General features: G+C 35.3%; 1 protein-coding gene across 8 annotated transcripts in view; it reads right to left on the bottom strand.

The window, feature by feature from the left end:
* The window catches only part of SMAP1 (small ArfGAP 1), a 200,892-nt gene that overhangs the window by 91,188 nt on the left and 89,755 nt on the right, over window positions 1-19,949 (bottom strand). For 6 of the 8 annotated variants that reach the window (XM_054557685.2, XM_054557684.2, XM_002817049.6 and 3 more), the window contains exon 3: window positions 7,738-7,823. In XM_054557685.2, coding sequence (XP_054413660.1) covers window positions 7,738-7,823 — 86 coding nt within the window. Of the gene's footprint in view, window positions 1-7,737; window positions 7,824-8,942; window positions 9,086-14,555; window positions 14,676-19,949 lie in introns of those variants that run through there. The other 2 variants (XM_054557688.2, XM_054557687.2) reach the window with 2 other exon arrangements.

Below are 19,949 nucleotides of genomic sequence, written 5' to 3'. Positions count from 1 at the left end.
TTTGAAAAAAAATCTTTCTTTCTGAGCAGCAGGTCTCAACGGTGGACTTAATCTATTCAGTAAACCATGCTGTGAACAGATGTGCTGTCACCCAGGCTTTGTTGTTCCACTTAGAGAGCACAGGCAGAATAGATGTAGCTTAATTCTTAAGGGCCGTAGGATTTTCAAAACAGTAAATATTAGCTTCAACTTAAAGTCACCAGCTGCATTTTCCTAACAAGAAAGTCAGCCTGTCTTGAAGCTTTGAAGCCAAGCATTGACTTCACTTCTCCAGTATGAATGTCCTCGATGCCATCTTCTTCCAACAGAAGGCTGTTTAGTAGTCTCCACTGAAAATGTGTTGTTTAGTGTAGTCACCTTCATCAATTATCTTAGTTACATCTTCTGGATAACTTGCTCTTTCATCTTGATTTTTACGCTCTGCAGATGACTTCTTTTCTTAAACTTCATGAACCAGGCTGGGAACAGTGGCTCATATCTGTAATTCTAGCACTCTGAGAGGGTAAGGGTAAGGGTAATTCTAGTACTTTGAGAGAGTAAGGTAAGGGATTACCTAAGCCTGGGAGTTGAAGAACAGCCTGGGCAATATAGCAAGCCCATCTTTACGAAAAAAAAAAAAAAAAAAAAAATAGCTGGGCATGGTAGTGTGCATGTTGTAGTTCCAGCTACTCAAGAGGCTGAGGCAGAACGATCGCTTGAGCCCAGGAGACAGAGGCTGCAGTGAGTTGACTGCCCCACTGCATTCCAGCCTGGGTGACACAGTGAGAACCTGTCAAAACAACAGACAAAACAAAAACACAAACTCATGACTCAACCTATGCTAGCTTCAAACTTTTCATCTGAGGCTTCCTCATCACTCTCAGCCTTCACAGAATTGAAGAGAGTTAAAGCTTTGTTAAGGATTAGGCTTTGGCTTAAGGAAATGTTGTGGCTGGTTTGAACTTCTATCTAAACCACTCCAACTTTCTCCATATCAGCAAAAAGGCTGTTTTGTTTTTTAATTATTCATGTGTTTACTAGAGTAGCACTTTTTAATTTCCTTCAAGAATTTTTCCTTTGCATTCACAACTTGGCTAACTATTTGGTGCAACAGGCCTAGCTTTCAGCCTATTTTTGCTTTCCACATGCCTTCCTCACTAGCTTAATCCTTTCTATTATAGCTTTTTGATTTAAAATGAGCAAGGTGAGACTCTTTCTTTTACTAGAACACTTAGAAGTTACTGTAGGTGTTAATGTTGTATCACAGAATAGGGAGTGCAGAGGAAAAGAAAGGGAAAAGCTGATCAGTGCAGTCAGAATGCAAACTTTTATAAATTAATTAAAAACATGCATTTATGTTACAATTCTGTTATAACATTTGCCACCTTACACTGGTGCAGTTCGCAGTGCCCTGAAACAATTACAACAGTAACATCAAAGATCACTGATGACAGATCACCATAAAGATATACTACTAATAAAAAAGTTTGAAATATTGCAAGAACTACCAAAATGCGACATGGAGATCCAAAGTAAACATGTGTTGTTGGAAAACATGGCTCCAACAGACTTGCTTTGCACAACGTTGCCACAACATTCAATTTGAAAAAAAAAAAAAGTAATATCTGTACAGTGCAAATAAAGCAACATGCAATAAAACAAGGTATTCCTATGTAGAATACTACGACGGTTTTACAAATACTGAGTTTGCGAAAGTTAAGTATGTTAAGTATACAATCTTCTGGAGTTGAATACAATACTAACATCTGGTAAAATTGTATGTTGCTGTGAATTTTCCAAAATAACAGGTATCTGTGAAATCTTAATTTATATTTAATGTATTTTATATAAATAATTCAAATGCAGTTGAGAGTCTCACTGCTGTTTACAATAAGAAATCCTTTCAGAAATTATCTCTAAGAAGTATACATTTTTAAAAAATTATAAGAAGCCAAAGTTGGTATGTTTGGTACATAGTGTTTTTCAAAGATATAAAAATAAAGCATTAGGGTAGAAGAACTTACTAGAACCTTCCTAATTATTAACATAAGATCACTTTTTATACTTTTTAAAAGGCAATCCAAGTACACTACAAAGAGAATTTTTAAATTCCATGGGAGTCACCCAAGGAAGAAATCTAGTTTGGAAAACATGCTATATCTTTGGTTGCTCTCAGTTCCTACGTGCCTCCTAGCGCAAGAATGTCTCACACAGTCCTTGTATATTTTTGTACAAGGTCCCAAATGCAAGCCAATTCTGTACTGTTAGTTCACCTAAAGAAACAGTTATTTATCCCAGGGGTTGGCAAACTTTTCCTTAAAGGCCCAGAAAGTAAATGTTTTAGGCTTTGTGGGACAGTTGGTCTATGTTTCAATTACTCAACTGTCCCTTCACAGCTCTCCAAAGCGACCACAGAACATTCATAAATGAATGTACATGGCTGGGTTCTAATAAAACCTTATTTACAAAAACAGGCAGCTAGCTCATGGGCCTGTAGTTACTGATTCCTGAATTCTATTCAGTGCTAGAGGGCAAAGAACAGCCAAATGGATTAGCAGGGGGACATGTGTCTGTAAACTGTCATCATAAACAATCTAAAGATTTTCAAAGGATATTTTTACCATAGTTTTGCATTATATGTTGACATTCTCAAAGAAGATAGTCTCCAATGTACAGCCTCATTTCCAGTACAGACAGGCACTTATTATTTCACCGGCAGTTATTGTGACCTTCAAGTTAGCTGATCTATTGAACCTATACCTAGATATGTAAAAAAGATAGTAATACTCACCTCACAAGGTTGATAAGAGTTTGAAGATTAAGATATACATAAAGCACTTAGTACAGTATCTAACAGAATTTAACGTATGAATTTAGTTTTACTTTTATATACTTTGGTGCCTCAGTTTCATCACCTTTAAAATGGGGATAATACCAGTATCATCTCATAGGTTTATTATAAGAATTAAATAAGCCAATAATATCTAAACAACTAAAATAGTGGATGGTACATAGTGTTATTTAAGTTTTAGCTCTTATTATTAACAAACATATTCTGATAGGCAAATCACTTAAAAGATAGGGTCCATGGTAGCAAGAGGAAACCGAATTACTGTATTGAGGGCTAAGATGGCTTGCATACCATCAAGTTTAAACAGATGAGTAAATGAGAAACAACAACAAAAGAACCAATGAATCTGGAGATCAGGAACTATTTATCTTCATTTTACAGTCTCCAGAAGTCATTTGGGATATAAGGACTTAGTTATACTGACACAGATCAATAATACAACCCAAAAAATTAGAAACAGAACAATAATATTTTCAGGGAGTCAGATAAGAAATACATTATTATAATAACAGTTCAAGTTTTAATTTGGGACTTACTTAGTAAACAATATCAAACTATCCCAGAATCTTCCCCATGCCTACAGTTACAAAGCACTCAGTACAGCACCCCTAATTCTCCCTGTCCCCAAAACTAACAATTGGTACTCTACAAGCTTAGAAAAATTTCAACATTATTATACGCTTTATCTTTTAACGTGTATTTATATATTTTAAGATTTTTTTCTTTTCTTTAAAAATATACCATTTGAAAGACAACTAAATTAATATCTACTCCCAAAGAAGAAAATCTTCCAGTTTCAGACACACACCACTGACAGCAGTAAAACTTTGAAAAGCTCAAAGGAGAACTGCTGATTAGCTTTGGTACACAATAGATCTCATGGAACTCAAGTAATTAAAGTTTTTTAGATAAGACAAAATATCCTAATAATGATAAGCTTAATGTAAAGCTTTATCATTTGTCATGCACTAGGACATGCAGCCTATAATTAACCACATCCCACATGAGAAATTACACTTTCACAGCAGCTTTTGCATAACTTTTGTAAATTGCAAAGCTTTTTAAAAAGTGACAAATCTTCTTAAGAATGCAATGAGGTCCCATATTATATGAGTTTAACTTAGTTTGGTTATACTTGCTCTAGGGATGAGACAACTATATTTATATCTATAAAACTACAGAAATGTTAGGCTTTTCAAAGAGCAACGGGCTTTAGAAAGATGGATAGATGAAAGGAAAGACTGGAGGGAGGGAGAGAGAAAGGCAAGCTGCTTTTCTTACCAGCCTCTCCCTACAAAACCTCCAAATTACACTGTTTCATAATTAAAAGAATAAAAAGTGTTGTTGTTATAATAACCAAGGTAATTTTTTTAAAGGCTACAGATTACATTAGATACGGGGACTAGTCTCATGGTCCAAGAATTGTCATCTTATACTCTTAAGTAATCATCTAGCTCAAACATGTTAGACAAAGACCCTCTTTAAACAAGTCTGACAACCATATGAATAATAAAGATCAATACCTCATATAAATATGACCATAATTTGTAAAAAGGAGTAACATTTAGTTTGAAAAATTAAATAAGAATGCCTGAGGTAACAACAGCAAATATATAGTTAATCCAAAAGCCTAACATAAATCATACCAGGTAATGAAAAGTTGAAATCTTCACCTAGATCTTACAATCTAGCTGCCAAGAGTGCCAAATTATAATAACCCTATTTTCAAAGGCAATCAAGACTTAAATGTGGCAGCACTTATTTTACTCAGACTACCATCATTAAATAATACTCAAGTGTCCCGATACAGGAGGGAAAGTCTGGAGGCTTTAGGAAGTTTCTTAATAGCTCTTTGAGCATCTCACCCTTCCCACACCACTCCCGACAAAAGAAAATATTATGCTCTATGTCACCGAGTTATTTTGGGAAATAAAAAAGATAATGTACATAAAATGCCATGGTCAGGGCTTGGCATAGGGCAAACGCTTATTAAGCAGTAAAGTTATTACAGCTGTTGTTTCCAGTATTATATCTTCACTGTGTAGAAGGTCAAGGATTTACCAATATAGACACTAATCAATTCACTATAAAAATCTCATCTTTCCTGAAATCTATAGATAAGGACCAAATATTTTAAAATATATCAGCCAAGATAACAGAACTAATAATGCAATATCTCATTAGCACTTTCTCTCTCTAAGGTGCATCCCAAAATTGGTGGTAATGAAGAAATAGTATTCCTACCAACCTACACAAAATGGTGCATAGAATAGTTCAATAAGTGAGGATACCAAGAAGATATATACTGTCCTGCCCTCAATATCCTTCATGATAATTTGAAAACAATATGGAATCAGTGTAATAAATTAAATAACTTGGAAGCTACTCTCATTCATAGGTAACACATAAAGGATGAAACCAAAATTTTCAAAAACGTCAAGTAATTTACCCTGTTATATTCAAGGGACACCTAAAAAATCCAACCCAACCCAACCTCCCCACCCTGCCACAGACACAAACTTCCAGAAAAGGAGGATTCTTCAATTTGAGGGGTCATATATATCAACTCAGGCTTGTGAGTGGGGGGCAAAAAAAGAGGGAATAAATTAATGTAACCAGCAAGCAGCTGGTAACAACCACCTACAATGCTGATCTGTATGCTGTACTGTTTTTCCTTCTACCATGCTTTATTCTTCAGGATTCAGCCATAGGCTTTCATTTTCCAGAGAAGGAAAAGAATTCTCAGGATTCTCAATAAAATCTGCAAAATAAAGACTGCTGCCCTAGGTAAACATAACCTGACCCAGCACTTTATATCATCACCTACATGCTAAGTGACTCCTCAATCTGAATGTACTGCTCTCTTCTAGGGTCCAGACTCATGTTTCCAGCCACCAAATGGGGTAACTCCATGTATATGTGTAACAGAAGCATCAATCTGCCCAAAGTAAGAAAGCATGGCTCATTATCTTTCATTTCTAACTCTTAATCCTCCTGCTGGTAATGAATTCCTTCTCCCAGTGAATAAGCTTTATGGTCAACCAAGCTAGAAATTTCAGGGTTATTTTAGTGACTCCCTCGGAACCAAAGCCAATCTTAACCTAGCTTTCCCAACTTGTTTCCAATCTCTCCAATTTAATCCTGCCCATTCCCAATGCCACTATCTAACTTAGATCGTCATTGCTAATTTTGGGCTGTACAAGTATTTCACATGGTCTCTCTGCTTCTAGGCTCTCCTCCCACCTCCAACTATTCTTCCTTACAGTGGAAGTTAATGTTTCTAATGTTTCTCCTGCTTCAAAACCCTTCATGTGTTTTTAAACACTTGTGCCAATGAAATGAGGTCTAAACTACTCTACATCATACTGAAAACCCTTCGCAATTTGGACCAAAATACCTTCCAAGCTTCTTCTGCCCTAAAAGGTCATGTTCTCTCATACCTCCATACTTTTACTCACACAATTTTTTACACCTGAAATGAACCTTCCACCATTAACCCTGCAAACCTTCTATAACAAATACAGCCTTGGATATCAGATTGTGAGAAAGGAGTGGGGCGAGCAGAAACAGAAAACACCAAATACAAATTACTAACTTCTCAATTATAATTTAAAAGGTTTCTGTCCAAATGTGGAAATAAATATATAATGACCTATATCTCTGTGTGAGAAAAGATATTTCTTCCACTGGCCACACAAATTGTTTTACTATACAAATGGGTACAATATATTGATCTTTAAAAAACTACATTTTATTGTCAAAGTCACAAATGTTACCTTCAAACAGAATCCACGTACCTACAAGTAATCAGATAATCTTATTTATACAGCAGCACAATTTTGATGAGCTGCTTTTTCAAACTATGAGTTATAAAAATCCTACAGAATTATGATTTTATATTTAACAAACATAAAAAACATATTAAAATGTTTTCATGGGAAACTATTCTATCCACTCATAAAGGTGGATTATGTGGGAAACAATTCTGTCCACTCATAAAGGTGGATTCATAAAGCAAACATAGTTGTGCAACCTACAACAGAGTGTCAGTAGTGTAAATTACTCAGAATTTACGCTATGTAAAAAATACTACGTAATTTGTCTTCTAAATGCCACAATGCCTCACATAAATATAACTACTATATAAACGTAATCAAAGAATATATGGAAATGATTTCTAACATACTCAGGAAGCTTACAAATCAAGTCTCTAATAACAGTCTAAAATAATAAACAGCATATACTTTCCAATTGAGAGATGGAGAACAATCAAGAAGAATCAGTCATAACATTTTACACTTAGTAACAGAGATGCCCCTCAACTTACAGTGGGTTAGGCCCCAGTAAACCCATCCTAAGTTGAAAATATTTTAAGTCAAAAATGCATTTAATACACCTAATCTACCAAATATAGCCTAGCCTAGCCTACATTAAATGTGCTCAGAACACTAACATTAGCCTACGGTTGAGCAAAATCATCTAACACAAAGCATATTTTTAATAAAGTATTGAATATGTCATGTAATTTACTGAATACTGTACTGAATGTGAAAACAGAATGGTTACACTAGCACCCAAAGTACAGTTTCTACCAAACGCATACTGCTTTCTCGCCATCATGAAGTGGAAAAATCGTAAGTCAAATAATCATTGTGAATCAGGGGTCTGTAATCACATCTAAATACCATACGTATCGTGTATTTTTATGTAATTATGTAATCTGTGTGCCAAATTCCTACTAAAAACCTACCACATACAAAGCACAGCTCACAGCAAGTCAATTTCTATCTTTAATGAACAGTAGCATGATAAAGTTCACATCTTCCTAAATACTAACAGATAAAATATGAACTGTAAAAATGAGTTAATGTTTTTTAAACTCAAAATAAATAAGTTTTAAAGGATACTGATCTGTCTGTGGTCTTCGAAAGTTCTCTGGAAGATTGGCTTCATAGAGTAGTCTTGCTTTAGTATTTCCCATATCTTGCATGCACTATAATAAAAAAAATTTTTTTCATTACTCACATAAACATTAACAAGTGATTCCTGCACATACATACACATACATACATATACACAAATACCAAATAATTTATTATTTCCAATATATATTCTCCTTAGAAATATAATTTAAATCACAACTACGAAATTAATCACTCAAGTTAAAATAGAAGCATATTTTTAATCCTTCACATTTATCAACATATGTTGATCCATAGTCCATAATCTAAATGTCTTTTTTGTGAAAACAGTACCACCTTTACACTTACTACTTCCTAACAGTGAATTCTCTTGTAGTTTGTAGGCAGTACTGCCATTTTTTCTAGGGCACCACTTGAACAATGCTCCCATTTCCAGGGCTGACAAGTTTTCTTTCTTTTGAGCTTTGAAATACCCTGGGATTCTACTGATTTACAATCAAGATCACAATGAAGGCCAGATAAAAGAGAAACAGTGCTGACCTAGAACTCTGCAGAAATGTATTAATTTCTTTCGAGTTATTAATAATAATCCCTTGGAGTTTCCCTACAAAATCCTACTAATAAATTGTGCCTAATGCCCAAACTTTACATATAAGTTCAGTTCATAGAAACTCCTCCCTAAAAATCTGTGAATTCCAATGGTAAGAACAATTGCTCAGTAAGAATAAAACAATTTGATAATCATTTCAACCAGTTTAATTAGATTTCAGTGTCATCTATGAGGAATGACTATCCAAACAGTACTTCCTTGATATTCTATTATATTAGAAACTAAATGTAAGATTTAAGAACATTACAATATTATATGACATCATTTACATAGAACTTGAGTTCCTTAAAATGTTTTAACTGGTAGAGAGATCAGTTTTCATAATATTTCTTTTTCTTCCTGTTTCCCAGACACACACCCCTATGTCCTTGAGATGACAATCCAGATTTAACAGGTTACCTGACATCTGCCTTGAGTTGTAGCCCTCAAGTGTACACAGAACTATCTTTCTTCAAACAAAAAATATAGTGACTCTTCTCCCAACTGAGAGTTTTAAAGTGCACTAAATTCCAATATACAATCACCTCTAGGTATCTATTCTTCCTCACCTCAATGTAAGTATTCTCTCAGAGTAAACTACATTTCTAAGTCTTCCCTCTAGAGATAATGAGAAAGTGAATAAATGGGGGGGGCGGTGAGAAAAATGGATTAAAGGGACGGGCTTTATCATTAAGCTCTAAGATGACATAGAAGGCAAAATAAATCTGAGCTTCAAAATTGTGTAAAATAAAAAAATTATAAAAGGTAAACAGTATAAAGTCAGAGGGCTCTATGACATCACAGTGGCTACTAGCATGAAGTTAGCATAAGAAGAGTTAATATGTAATTCTGTGTGCGGGGAGAGGAGCTGAGAAAATTTCAGTATAGCTCACCCTTCCTGAAAATCGAAAAAATGTTTTCCATCTCAAGCATTCAAATGATGCTGCATCTTTGTGCCGTGATGGGAATTTGTAAACAGAAGATGATCAAGTTATGTAATCATAAAGACATTAAATATTTGGAAGAACTAGACCAAGTAAAAACGCCTCTTAGTCTGCAATGAAGCAAAAAGTAATTCAGATATAGTTCACTGAAACTGCAAAAGTAAGAAAATTTGAAAAGTTTCTATCAAGCAAGCAAGAATATATAGAAATTTTAACAGAAAAGTTAAGATTAAAAATGCTATACTATATCTCATCAATCCTCATTTACATTTTTTCATATTTTAACATCTTTGAAATAGGAATCCATCTCACAATTGATGGTGTCTAATAATTGGTATTTTTTTTCTTATTGGTCCATAAAGTGGATGTGCTTCTTAAAATCAGCAGTATCTTATATTCAATGACTATGACTGTACATATTTATTTAATGTAGCTCACTAATATCTTGGGGGGAAAATAAAAAATAATTAGGAACAAGGCAGATATGTACATTACACCAAACTATTAAACACTGTTCTAGTGATGTTATCACAAATAGATAGTAACATTAAAATCTGAAAGGTAGAGGTGATGTGGAATAATGAGTCATTTCTATAGGAGACCACTGGCAAAAAGTGACTGCGTAAAAGTGCATGGATGTGTTTGTTAGTTGGGATTTGGGGAAACAAGAATTCAATGACATCACAGATGTAGAGAGATCATTTTGTGACTATAAAAAATACATTGGTGAGCTTAGTTTCTAGGTTTCTAAAAAGTAGACTAGAAAAGGGTAGGAGGTAGGGGAGCAGTGAAAGAACCAGTGAAGATGAAAGATTGAGCAATTTGGAAATGAGAGGGCAGGGGAAAAAAAACAGGAGCTGATATTTTGGGGAGGCGATAAAGAATATGGGGCAAACTAGCTGTCCTCAAGGACTCAAGGCCCTGAAGAGTAAACTCTGCCCAGTAACTAGCAGGAAAAAAAAATAAAAATAGCATAATAGCTACAGTGACACAAGCATTAGCCTCAACACTTTACCTATATTTGCATTTTTAAATTTCAAAACAACCATGAGACAGGCATTATTATCCTAATTTTATAGGAAAAGAAATGGAATCTGTAAAGATGTTAAGTAACAGGCCTAAGATTCTATCAGTCTCCATAATTCAACTTGTGATAGAACCAACATCACCCATCAATGATTTTGATATTTCAGGCTTCATCCAGTGGAACTGGGACTATGTCCTGCAGGGCTTACTAACAGCAGGCTCTTAGTTTTAGAGGCCTGGTTTTCATTTTACAGAGAGGAAACTGAGGCACAAAGAGGTTGTATGATTTTTCTACTGGGTAATATAATGCATTAGTGACATGGCTGACACTAAGATTCAGTTTCTTCACTCCCAAACCATATCACCATGCAGCAGCTAGTCAAAATAAGTACCTAGAAAATTTTACGACAAGACAGAAGATGCTGTGTTACCTCTATTATTAAAACATCATTCCTGTTGTTAAAACATTATTCCTTTTCTTTTAGGTTCTCTCACCAAAAATGCTTCTGCTTATTCTTTGGCAATTAATCATTCAGTTTTCCAAAGCTACGTCAAGCAGACTGGTTGCAAAAAAATGGGGGGTGTGGAGGGGATAAATGACATGTACTTTTGTCTAAAAGAAAAACTAAGTTATATTTTTTAAATTATTGGTAATAAACTAGCTATCTGAACCTCTACCATCTAGTTCCTATGAATCAAGCCAGACCCTAAGTACTATTTTAATTTTCTAAACTTGCTTTCACTTCTCCAATAGGAGGGATAATTGTGAGGCTATCAAATAAATCACTAAAAATTCAAAGATCTTAGTAATTTTGAAAATTCTTTGGCTTTAGAGAAGTCACATCATTCCCTGTCAGTATTTTTTTTTCTCTTTATCTCACACTTCAAGTATGAAAAAAGAAAGGGGAGGACTCTGAATTACTTAAGTTAAAGTTTCTATTAAATTTATTTTTTAAATATTTTAAGTAGACATTTATTTACTCATTAAACTATACTTCATCTCAAAATGAAGACTTAAAAAACAAGTCAAGCAACCAGTGAGGAGAAAATGTATTGATATTCTTGACAAAGTAAGAAATGATTGTAAGAATCTATTGAATACAAACTCGACATTCATGTTTACTTTAAGAAAAATATATTAATATATTGAGGAATAAATGAACATGTACTTCTGCCAGTAGACTGAACGTATTTTTATTTTTATTTATTTTTTCTAAGACAGAGTCTCACTCTGTCACCCAGGCTTGAGTGCAGTGGCACAATCTTGGCTCACTGCAATCTCCATCTCCTGGGTTCCAGTGATTCTCTTGCCTCAGCCTCCCAAGTAGCTGGGATTACAGATGCGTGCCACCATGCCCAGCTAAGTTTTATATTCTTAGTAGAGACGAGGTTTCACCATGTTGGCCAGGCTGGTCTCAAACTCCTGACCTCAGATGATCTGCCCGCCTGGACCTCCCAAAGTGCTGGGATTACAGGTATGAGCCACCGCACCCTGCCAATTGAACATATTTTTAAACTACTGTTACTGACTTTTCCCATTAAGTTCAGCCTGTTCTCATTTAACATATGTTCCCAGAAAGATGAATTTTGTACTGCACTTTTTTAGTTGACTCATCTTTATCCAAACTTACCACCCTTATAATTACAAAGGCAGGCTTCACCTGGAAATGGTGTAACAAACCATTGAAGAATCCTAAACCCTACTATTAAAAGTATTTTGCCCTCATCAATCCATAATCGATGCGTTCTTAGTTTCCCCACATAACCTAGTACATACAACATCACCAGCCCAAAGCATGACATCATTTGGAAGTCAATATTTTAAAGTATTTTTTGAATTGCTGAAATTCATCTACTGCCTAACGTACTGTCATCGCAATCTAATGTATATGAAACATTTCTATTTGTGAAACTTCCTAAGTACAAAACATTTTACCCAATCACAGTTTTAGCATTAAAACAGCAAAATCCCTATTCTAAAACAATTTTAAGTCATTTATATTTTAGAGACTGAAGAGAATTGGGGCTGTCAATTTAAAATTTTAAATGACATTTGCTTATCACATTTGTCTAATTTAATACACTAAAACATACAAAAAATAACCCGTATAACAAAACATGGGAATAGATAAAAAGAAAGTAGGCAGAATCAATGAGTAAGCAAGCAAATGTAATAGGAGATTTCATTCATTTTTAATAGTACTGTAAATGTTAAAAAAAAAATCACTGTTTTATGTCAACAGGGCATCTCCAGTGACAAATGGCAATTAAGCAGCACACAACAGTTTTACTGAAAACAGAACCTTGAAATAAATTTGTGAAGATAAAGAGTAGGAACAGATAAAGTGTGCCCAAGTTTACGTCACTGTCAGGATCAGGAAACAATAATTAATATAATAAAAGGCAAAATAAATGACACACCACCTGAAATTCCAAATTAATAATGCATTCCCCTGAAAAGAAGACTTGTCAAATATTTTGTTTTAATCTTCCAAAATCTTGGAAATCAGAGGTCTCTAAGTGAATAATCTACTTCAAGGTATGGCTTCTTCTTGTCCTAGGCCAACTAAAGCCAAATACAGTCTATTCCATGCTCAGTGGCTAAGCCTCATAAATGTGGCTTCTTGGACTTTCCTTCTTTGTACATCTCCCTTTTTCTCAGTATCTTCTTCTTACCCCTGTACTTTGTCCCTCAGATGCTAAGAAGTACCTGAGCAACAGCCATGAATAGTAAAACTAAAATTCATTCTAACATATTGTTTCAGGAAGCTATCTGCATAGTTTTCACAAATTTGTATGTGTGTACTGACTTGCCCTTTGAGGTTTACTGGTTGTTTTTTTTTTTTTTAATGAGGTAAGTGGAGGAAAAATAATAGAGAAACAGATATTGCAAATGATTAGGTTACAATTAAGTTGCAATTAGATCTTCTAAATTCCCAATGGCAAAACTGCAAAATGTTAAAACAGTCAGTCCAATCTTAAATATCAATGTTTAACAGAAGGATGCCACATGTCTATGTTTAATCTGGAGGAAGAAAATTAATCTAATAACTATTTAAAATAGTTTTCTACCCAATTGATACGGTTTGGCTTCATGTCCCCACCCAAACCTCATCTCGTAATACACACACGTCAGGTGTTGGGAAGGGACTTGGTGGGAGGTGACTGAATCATGGGGATCTGTTCCCCATGCTGTTCTCATGATAGTGAGGGAGTTCTCATGAGATCTGATGGTTTTAAAAATGGCAGTTTCCCCTGCACGCTTCTCTCTCTCCTGCTGCCATATAAGATGTGCCTTGCTTTCCCCTCGCCTTCCGCCATAATTGTAAGTTTCCTGGGGCCTCCCAGCCATGAGGAACCGAGTCAATTAAACCTCCTTTCCTTATAAATTACCCAGTCTCAGGTGGTATTTTTATAGCAGGGTGAGAACACACTAATACACCAATTTTCTTCTACTCCATTTTCTGAGGAACTGATTGAGAGAAAGAAGAGTCCTACCTACGTGTCAAAAGATTTTTGTAAGAATATAAAAATGTATGCCAACTATAAGTCTGTGTATATATATATATGCATAAAATATTTGAGGAAAAATATACAAAAAACTGATAAATATGGTTACTTCTATGGAGGGCAACTGAATGACAGAGACAGAAGTGGGAGGGAGAATATTCACCGCACTTTTGTACCCTTTAAAGTTTGTACCATGTCCACATATTTTCTATTCCCAAGAACTAAATAAAATAATTAGAAGGGGCTATAGTAATCCTGCACTGTTTCTAAGTAAAATACTATCTAGAGGGAGATTCAGTAGGGTATCCAAGCAGCACCTGAATCAGAAAAAGGAGACTTCCTCCTTTACTAAGGAGAAAAAAGTCTTCTCATAAATCAAAAAGATCATGAATATATATTTTTAAAAATCTCATCCAAGCAGATCTTACACTCAAAATACATTCAAAGCATAAATATGGCATTTATTTTCCATGTATTTTTCCAGTATCATCATCTTATAGAAACATCATTGTTGCTGATGATTAAAACTTTCTCAAATTTTTAATGTATTTGTGTGGGAGGGGGGAAACTACTTGCTCTATTATTTTCTACTCATTAAAAGCTTTAAAACACAAAGACTAGGATTTTCAACTGAAAATCTTATTTCCAGCTAAATATATATATTTGTAAAAACTTTTATAAAGAAAAATGAATATTTTTAGTCCCTGGATAAATTCTTCATGGCAGTAACTCACCTCTACTACCACTTGAAATTTTCCAGAAATTTCTCTATCTTCCTCTCAAAATCCACCAGGATTTCTTGCATAGGAGCAAGCCTTTCAGGACTGGTTTCAAGATCTTTTGGATTCCAGCTGCTGGAAAAGAAGGGCCACCGTTTTTGGTCTCAGGAACTCTTTGGAAATATTTAATACAGAGTCCATTCCTTCAGTTTCATAAAATTGTTTTTTAGGGGAAGTTGTTCTCTGTTTTAATTATTTTTTTAAAGAATAAACCACACAATTCAAATTTTTTAATGATGATGTGGAATTAGAGGTAGCAGTTTTCATACTTTTCACAATTTCTAGATATTCTCAGATATTGATTTATCTGTTGCAGCATTTGCTAATTACTACAAATGGAGAGAATGTATTCTTTTTTTGTAAGCAATGCAATTAAACATTGTTATGACAAAATTGGAAAAGCTTCACATTGCACTCTTCTGTCATCTCTACTTACTATAATATCCATACCACTTAAAGTCCAGGAATAAACGATCACTTTCACTCTAGGTGCTTAAGGCCCTGCTCAGGAATCATCCTGGACTCTCCTCTCTTCTGCCAAAAGTCTTGGTTATTCTAACTCCTCAATATATTCTTTGTAGGCATCTCCTGTTTATCAAGTCTACTGCCATTACATTAATTCAGGATCTAGTCATCTATTGCCTACGCTATTGCAGGAATATTTTTAAGAGCTCCCTACTCTCTTCCTACTATCACTCATAAGATCAACACCAAACCAGTCACTGGCTGTAACCTTCACCTTTACCTCCTCTGACACATAGAATTGCACCTAGCACTCTGATCACAGAACACTACTTTCTCAAACACGACATGCTTTCTTCCACCTTTCTACCTGAAAGGCCCTCAGCACATGGTGGTATGCGTTCAGTGATTTGTAAACAAATAAAGGTTACTATATAAATAATAATGATACATTTAAAAAATATTAAAACTTACCATATGACCAGATAATACAATATTAAAAAGAGCCACTTTCTTGAAGTACTGAAGATCACCCACCATTTAGTTAATAGAGCCAGAAGCAGAACCCAGTTCTACAGTCCCAGGCCAGTATTTTAACTATGAATGCTATCTTCTATCATTATATTCACACAAAGCAGGAAAGAGAATACACTTCTAAAATATTATGTGCAATAAAATTAATAATTATGTTTCTAGATGACTGATACATACATGTATTCTTTCAACACCACCTAACAAGTTCCTGTACTCTATAGGGGGACTTAAGCCCTTATCTTCAAATAACTTATTATTTATTCTCTCTCAGTTCTACCTAAATTAGGCAGTTTAGAATTAAGACTTAAATCAGCCTCTGAAATTGAGGCAATAATTAATAGCCTGCCAACCAAAAAAAGTCCAGGAGCAGATGGATTCACAGCCAAATTCTAGCAGACGTACAAAAAGGAGCTGGTACCATTCCTTCTGAAACCATTCCAATCAATAGAAAAAGAAGGAATCCTCCCTAACTCACTTTACGAGGCCAGCATCATCCTGATACTAAAGCCTGGCAGAGACACAACAAAAAAAGAGAATTTTAGACCAATATCCCTGATGAACATCAATGCAAAAATCCTCAATAAGATACTGGAAAACCGAATCTGGCAGCACATCAAAAAGCTTATCCACCAGGATACAGTCAGCTTCAACCCTGGGATGCAAGGCTGGTTCAACATACGCAAATCAATAAACGTAATCCATCACACAAACAGAACCAATGACAAAAACCACATGGTTATCTCAACAGATGCAGAAAACGCCTTTGACAAAATTCAACAGCCCTTCATGCTAAAAACTCTCAATAAACTAGGCATTGATGGAATGTATCTCAAAATAATAAGAGCTATTTATGACAAACCCACAGCCAATATCATACTGAATGGGCAAAAACTGGAAGCATTCCCTTTGAAAACTGGCACAAAACAAGGATGCCCTCTCTCACCACTCCTATTCAACATAGTGTTGGAAGTTCTGGCCAGGGCAATCAGGCAAGAGAAAGAAATAAAGGGTATTCAATTAGGAAAAGAGGAAGTCAAATTGTCCCTGTTTGCAGATGACATGATTGTATATCTAGAAAACCCCATTGTCTCAGCCCAAAATCTCCTTAAGCTGATAAGCAACTTCAGCAAAGTCTCAGGATACAAAATCATGTGCAAAAATCACAAGCATTCCTATACACTAATAATAGACAAACAGAGAGCCAAATCATGAGTGAACTCCCATTCACAATTGCTTCAAAGAGAATAAAATACCTAGGAATCCAACTTACAAGGGATGTGAAGGATCTCTTCAAGGCGAACTACAAACCACTGCTCAATGAAATAAAAGAGGACACAAACAAATGGAGGAACATTCCATGCTCATGGATAGGAAGAATCAGTATCGTGAAAATGGCCATACTGCCCAAGGTAATTTATAGATTCAGTACCATCCCCATCAAGCTACCAATGACTTTCTTCACAGAAATGGAAAAAACTACTTTAAAGTTCATATGGAACCAAAAAAGAATCCGCATCACCAAGACAATCCTAAGCAAAAAGAACAAAGCTGGAGGCATCACACTACTCGACTTCAAACTATACTACAAGGCTACAGTAACCAAAACAGCATGGTACTGGACCAAAACAGAGAGAGAGACCAATGGAACAGAACAGAGGCCTCAGAAATAACACCACACATCTACAACCATCTGATCTTTGATAAACCTGACAAAAACAAGCAATGGGGAAAGGATTCCCTATTTAATAAATGGTGCTGGGAAAACTGGTTAGCCATATGTAGAAAGCTGAAATTGGATCCCTTCCTTATACCTTATCCAATAATTAATTCAAGATGGATTAAAGACTTGAATGTTAGACCTAAAACCATAAAAACCCTACAAGAAAACCTAGGCAATACCATTCAGGACATAGGCATGGGCAAGGACTTCATGACTAAAACACCAAAAGCAATGGCAACAAAAGCCAGAATTGATAAATGGGATCTAATTAAACTAAAGAGCTTCTGCACAGCAAAAGAAACTACCATCAGAGTGAACAGGCAACCTACAGAATGGGAGAAAATTTTTGCAATCTACCCATCTGACAAAGGGCTAATATTCAGAATCTACAAAGAACTTAAACAAATTTACAAGGAAAAAACAAACGACCCCATCAAAAAGTGGACAAAGGATATGAACAGACACTTTTCAAAAGAAGACATCTATGCAGCCAACAGACACGTGAAAAAATGCTCATTATCACTGGTCATCAGACCAATGCAAATCAAAACCACAATGAGATACCATCTCACACCAGTTAGAATGGCAATCACTAAAAAGTCAGGAAACAACAGGTGCTGGAGAGGATGTGGAGAAATAGGAATGCTTTTACACTGTTGGTGGGACTGTAAATTAGTTCAACCATTGTGGAAGACAGTGTGGTGATTCCCCAAGGATCTAGAACTAGAAATGCCATTTGACCCAGCCATCCCATCACTGGGTATATACCCAAAGGATTATAAATCATGCTACTATAAAGACACATGCACACGTATGTTTACTGCAGCACTATTCACAATAACAAAGACTTGGAACCAACCCAAATGTCCATCAATGATAGACTGGATTAAGAAAATGTGGCACATATACACCATGGAATACTATGCAGCCATAAAAATGGATGAGTTAATGTCCTTTGTAGGGCATGGATGAAGCTGGACACCATCATTCTCAGCAAACTATCACAAGGATACAAAACCAAACACCGCATGTTCTCGCTCATAGGTGGGAATTGAACAATGAGATCACTTGGACACAGGGTGGGGAACATCACACATTTGGGCCTGTCAGGGGGTGGGGAGCTGGGGGAGGGTTAGCATTAGGAGAAATACCTCATGTAAATGACGAGTTGATGGGTTGCAGCAAACCAATATGGCACATGTATACCTGTGTAACAAACCTGCACGTTGTGCACATGTACCCTAGAACTTGAAGTATAACAAAAAAAAAAGAATTAGGAGTTAAATGAAAATCTTCCACTAAGTAACATTTTAACAATTTCGTTCACTCCTTTGACATAGTGATAATCACCTACATGTAACAGAAAATTCTAAAATATGCCATTTTCAAAAAAACTATTAGTATTACCGACCTTATTTAAAGTTTAACCTTAAAAATTTTTAACAAATCAAGAGGAACAAGAAAATATAGGGCATAATCTTGCACATTCAAATTAAAAATTTATATACTTTTTTCCAAATGGATTGCTTAAAAAGCAAATCTCTTATTAAACTTCACAGATTAAATTTCGTTACAGACAGTATCACATTTCTTTCTTTACCTCAATCTTCACATGTAGGCAATACAAAAACCCAATGCTATATGCTGCTCCCATCCTCTGCTCTTCTTTGAAGATACATTTAATGATTCTAGCAAGGGTTCAGCATCAACTGAATCTCAATTAACTTAAAAAGTTAAGCATGTACCTGAGGCCCTAATTTGAGAAATGTTGTTAGCTTGATCGAATTATAATGAGAAATCCTTCCACAAAATAAGAAAAAAAGGCTTTTTGGCCTATGGTTTTCTTGAATAAATGTGTACCAAGAATTGTTTACTGAAAGCTTATTATGTGCCTCGTTCTATAAGACATTATGAAAATTTATCCAAGGGCCAAACCCCTAAGAGATTAAATAATGTTCTAACACAGAGTTCTCCAAATTACCTTTAAGTAAAATTTTATTCTATGAAATGTTGCTTATCATAAAAATTCTGTAACAGCAGAGATAATTTTCTAAGTTCCCAGAATCTCCCCAGAAAAAAGAAAACAGAAAGGCCTAGGTAGAAAAACTAAAAACCAATGGATGATAGTTACAACAAAATTAACTGATTGATTATCCCCACAGACCTCAAAATGCCATCAGGTAGAAACAAATCACTACAATGACCACTAGACCTGCCTGATGCCTGCAACTAATGGGAAGTCCAATGGATCTGAGAAAAAAAACCCAAAACATTCAAGAGATATATAAACTGGAAATCACAGAGAACCAATCTGAGAAAAGCACAGGAAGTTGAAAAGGATTTTTCCCCAGTCTGATATGGTTTGGCTGTGTCACCACCCAAATCTCATCTTGAATTGTAGCTCCCATAATTCTCAGGCGTTGTGGGAGAGACCCAGTGGCAGATAAGTGAATCATGGGGGCAGTTTTCCCCTTACTGTTCTCGTGGTCATAAATATGTCTCACAAGATCTGATGGTTTTATAAGAGGAAACCTTTCACTTGGCTCTCATTCTCTATTGTCTGCCACCATGTGAGATGTGCCTTTCACCTTCTGCCATGATTGTGAGGCCTCCCCATGCATATGAAACTCTGA

The sequence above is a fragment of the Pongo abelii genome, chromosome 5 (genome assembly GCF_028885655.2).
Source record: "Pongo abelii isolate AG06213 chromosome 5, NHGRI_mPonAbe1-v2.0_pri, whole genome shotgun sequence".
NCBI classification, from domain to species: domain Eukaryota; kingdom Metazoa; phylum Chordata; class Mammalia; order Primates; family Hominidae; genus Pongo; species Pongo abelii.
This window is presented reverse-complemented; position numbering and strand designations above follow the sequence as displayed.